General features: G+C 46.6%; 1 protein-coding gene across 5 annotated transcripts in view; it reads left to right on the top strand.

Annotated features, from left to right (window-relative positions):
* Nucleotides 1-4,753, top strand: part of LETM2 (leucine zipper-EF-hand containing transmembrane protein 2) — a 20,858-nt gene that overhangs the window by 11,036 nt on the left and 5,069 nt on the right. For all 5 annotated transcript variants that reach the window (XM_010838766.1, XM_010838765.1, XM_010838761.1 and 2 more), the window contains one exon: nt 3,262-3,375. In XM_010838766.1, the coding sequence (XP_010837068.1) occupies nt 3,262-3,375 (114 nt within the window). The remainder of the gene's footprint in view (nt 1-3,261; nt 3,376-4,753) is intronic.

The following is a 4,753-nucleotide window of genomic DNA, read 5'->3' as shown; positions in this document are numbered from 1 at the left end:
AAGAAGCTGGCTTTGACTGCAACACGGTACTCTGTTGAATAGTTGTCTGTGGCTGCTAACACACCACCACAAACTTAGCCACTCAAAGTAACACCCGCTGATCAGCTCTGGGTCCTGCAGGTCAGAAGTACAGGCTGTTTTCCTTTCTGGAGGCCATGGGGGAGATTCCATGTCCAAGCTCATGCAGTTTGTTGGCTGAATTCAACTCCTCACAGCTGTGGGAGTGCAGGCCCTGTTTCCTCACTGGCTCCCAGCCCCAGGCCACTCTCAGCCCCTCCGGCCTCTCCATCTACAGTGAACTTCTCACCCAACCTCTAGCTCCGTATTTAAGGCCTCATGTGATTAGGCAAGACCTACCTGGGTAATCTTCATATTTTAAGGTCAGCTGACTTTAGACTTGGAATTACATCTGCAGAATCCCTTCATGGCAGCACGGAGTTTAACGTTTAATTGAGTAACTGGGAGAAGGCATAGGTACACAAGGAACAGAAGTCTTGGGACCACCCTCCAATGTGCCTCCTCCTCCGGGTATCATGAGGGCCCCGAGCTGAAGCTGTGACACAGGGCCTGTCATCCGGGTGAATCCCCCTGAAGGCCTACACCTTTTGGGGCTGCTTTCCCAATTCATACCCCAAACCATTCATACCCCAAACCAGGGTCAAGTGTTAGCTTTGCAGCAGATTCCCCTCTGATAACATACTCTCTCCCAAACAGTGGATTTTAATGGAGCGTTTAAACTGTTTTAACTGCTTTAAAACAAAGTAATAACTCCTATTACAGTCCTCATTCCCTTACGGTAAAAGGTGCTGTGGAAGGCCTTCCTTGGTGGTCCAGCGGTTACGGCTCCACACTCCCAGTGCAGGGGGCCCAGGTTCGATCCCTGGTCAGGGAACTAGATCCCACATGCCACAACTAGAGAGCCTGCCTGCCTCAGCTAAAGATCACGCATGCCGCAGATAAGGCCGCCATGCCTCAGTTATGCAACTATCGATCTGGCATACTGCAACTAAGGTCTGGCACAGCTGAAAAAAAAGTGTGCACAAATTATTTAGGGCTAGGAACCACTGTTGTGGCTTTGAACCACATCAGGTAGTGATTTCCTCTCCCATGTTGGACCTGCTCTGACTGGAAGGGGAGCATGTTCTAGGGGGTACTTAAACATCATTTATTTCCTGCATGTAGGGTATTTAGTCACTTCATCCTGTCAAATTGTTTTGTTGGAGGGATGTGTTATTTTACAATCCCCCTTCAAGGGAGCAAGAAAACTAAGCCAACCATATAATCTTCATGGATTGCTATGGATTACTGTTCCCAAAATCCTGTGGTAGGATATGGCTGACATGTCATAGAAAGGAAAAGCTAAAAATGATAAACTTACAAAATGTCTTAACTTAAAAAAAAAAAAGTTAAAACTATGAGATTCCACATGCACTTGTTACCTTGGGAAAGGTCAGAGGTGGGTGACATGCTATTGGGGAGGGTGTAAGGACAGAAGGGCACTCATGGAGTGCTGGTAAAATCCTGCATGGAGATTTGGCAACAGCTTTCCAGATTTAAAAATGCATTTACTTGGACCTAGAAATTTCAGTTCTAGGAATTTATCCTATATTCTTGCACATGTGCAAAATGACATACCTAGAAGATTATCCATTGCAGCACCATTTATGATAGCAAAAGACTGAAAACAGCCTAAAGTTAATTAGTACAATAATCAAATAAATTATGGCATTTCCATCAATGGAATCCTTTACAGACATTTAAAAGAAGGCAGCTCTGGGACCTCCCTAGCGGTCCAGTGGTTAAGACTCTGTGCTTCCATTGAAGGGGGTGTGGGTTTGATCCTTGGTTGGGGAACTAGGATTCTGTATCCAGCACACTGGATGGTGTGGCCAAAAAATAAAGAAATAAAAAGAAGGCAGCTCTACATCTACTGGTACAAATCAATTTCCAAGATACTTCAGTGAAAGAAAGCAAGGGACAAAAGTGTATGTGTCACCCTTAGTGTAAAGATAAACATATAAATGTATATTTGGTTTTGTTGTTAATATTTTATTGGCTCAAGTGTCGTGGCCACCACTAAGGTTTTGTTTTGTTCGGGCCATGCCGCAGGGATGTGGGATCCCAGTTCCCCCGACCAGGGATCGAACCCACGCCCCCTGTAGTAGAAACACTAGTGCTGGGAAGTCCCTAAATGTATATTTGTATACGCATAGGATATTGCTGTAAGATTGTATCAGGAACTGATACAAACCACTGTACCAGTGGTTGCTTCCAGGGAGGGAAATAGGGTAGCTAGAGAATAGGGTAATTTACCTTTTGAATTTTGTCTTGTGTGCATCTATCTATCTATCTATCTATCTATCTATCTGTGGTCTTCCCTGGTGGTTCAGTAGGTAAAGAATCTGCCTCCAGTGCAAGAGACCCAGGTTCAATCCTGGGTGGGGAAGATCCCCTGGAGGAGAGAATGGCAACCCACTCCATTATTCTTGCCTGGAGAACTCCATGGACAGAAGAGCTGGTGGGCGATAGTCCATGGGGTCAGAAAGACTCACATGACTGAGTGACTAACACACACACCCACACACACCCCTATCCAAAATTTGGCCAATTTGGAGCTTGAAAAATTACATCTCATTCTAATGTTAATTTCTTTAGTTATGAATGAGGTTGATGTAATCTTTTACATTTATCTACTTTATACTGAAGATACTTACCTCCTTTGATCCACAGTTGGTGTGAGAGGTTAATTGAACCTCCCTCTCTGACTGTGAGGAGAAAGCAATGGCACCCCACTCCAGTATTCTGGCCTGGAAAATCCCATGGATGGAGCAGCCTGGTAGGCTGCAGTCCATAGGGTCGCTAAGAGTCGGACACAACTGAGCGACTTCACTTTCACTTTTCACTTTCATGCATTGGAGAAGGAAATGGCAATCCACTCCAGTGTTCTTGCCTGGAGAATCCCAGGGACGGGGGAGCCTGGTGGGCTGCCGTCTCTGGGGCCTCACAGAGTTGAACACGACTGATGTGACTTAGCAGCAGCAGCAGCTCTGACTGTGAGGGGCTGTAGGGCCCAAGCAGGGATGCAGCAGCCAGGAGACATGCCCCTGTCCTTGCTCTTAGTACTCAGCATATGCCTGGGGGGCTGTGAGACCAGAGAGGAGGAGATGCAGGGAGCGGCGGGGCGGCGGGGGGGGGGGGGGGTGTCACGTCCAACTCTAACGGTCTGTGATTGTCATGTTTCATCCCTCTTCTATTCTCCAGTGGCAGGACCTCCACCTGAAGGAGAATGTCCCACCTTCTCTTTTGCTCCTGTCCCGGACCTTCTACCTAATAGACGTGAAGCCGAAGCCGATTGAGATACCACTCAGTGGGGAGGTGAGTCCTGGCTCTGTGGGAACCCAGACCTCACGACTGGGGTCGCTCCGCAAACCCGTTTCCTCTTCTAGTCAGAGTAGGCCTCTTTTTTTGGCTTATCTTTTGGAATTTGGCCCCACTGGCTTTAAGATCTTTTAAAAATTCCTTTAAAAAATGAAAATCACTCAAACAACCTCTAGCTTTAGAGCTGTTTGCTGTGTTTAGGAGTTTTATTTGATTTCTTATTAGGAGTCTGGCTTTATTCTTTCTAATTATCTAGTCTTCTTAGAGGTTTTTTTTTTCTCCTCCTCACCATTCTTTCTTCTTTGAGACTGAATGGCTCCTGTTCTTTCCTGTCTGTCTCATTTATCCAGATTCCTATTAATTTTTAAGTGGTGAATGGCCAATCTAGAAAATAAATTCCTTTGTCTCCTTTCAGCCCATTTCCTTAATCATTTGTGATCGCCTTTAACTAGTAGCTGTTGTTCTCCTGGTGTTCTGAAGAGCTGGCCCAATCACCAGAGCATCTTGCTCTGGGTCCAACAGAAGGGGCCTCTCACTTCCCTGCCTTGTGGCTTCACATCTGACTCGGAAGCTGCATGTGTGAGAAAGGAGGGCCCACGAGAGAAGAGGCTGCACTTGTGGCCGAGTGGATGGACCTAAGCACTCTGGAATGAGGACCAATCATTTGGAATCTTGGTTATGCTATCAACTCCTCGGGCAAGCTGAGGAAAACATGAAGTCCAACATGAAAAATGTACTTCAGGAAACACCATCTTGCTTTCCTTTTCCAAATTTTCAGAAACCGATCTGGATTTGGGCTTTGTCCAGAAGCATTCTAGGGAGACTTAGGAGATAAAGTCTGGAGCGTAGAGCATGTTCTACCAGGCTCCTGGGTTCTTACTCTTTCTTTGAGACAGACCAGTTGTTTGTCATTCTTAGACTGCTCTCAGTAGCAAGGAAGTCTTAGAGTAGCGAAATGTCTCAGAGCTAAATTTTAGTTTCAGAATGATTCTGCTACTGCTAAGTTGCGTCAGTTGTGTCCGAATCTGTGCGACCCCAGAGATGGCAGCCCACCAGGCTCCCCCGTCCCTGGGATTCTCCAGGCAAGAACACTGGAGTGGGTTGCCATTTCCTTCTCCAATGCAGGAAAGTGAAGTTGCTCAGTCATGTCTGACGGTTAGTGATCCCATGGACTGCAGCCTACCAGGGTCCTCCATCTAGAGGGTTATAAACTCTTGATCCAGATGTTGCTTTCTGGAATAGTTAAGAAATACCTGGAAATTGGACTTCCTTGGTGGTCCAGTGGTTAAGGCTCCAGCCTTCAATGCAGGGGCCTGTGTTCTATCTCTGGTCAGGGAATGAAGATCCCACATGCCTCACAGCGCCACCCCCCCCC

The sequence above is a fragment of the Bison bison genome, unplaced genomic scaffold, assembly GCF_000754665.1.
Source record: "Bison bison bison isolate TAMUID 2011002044 unplaced genomic scaffold, Bison_UMD1.0 scf7180017864105, whole genome shotgun sequence".
Lineage (NCBI taxonomy): Eukaryota > Metazoa > Chordata > Mammalia > Artiodactyla > Bovidae > Bison > Bison bison.
Note: the sequence above shows the minus strand (reverse complement) of the source record. Positions and strands in the feature narration are given on the sequence as shown.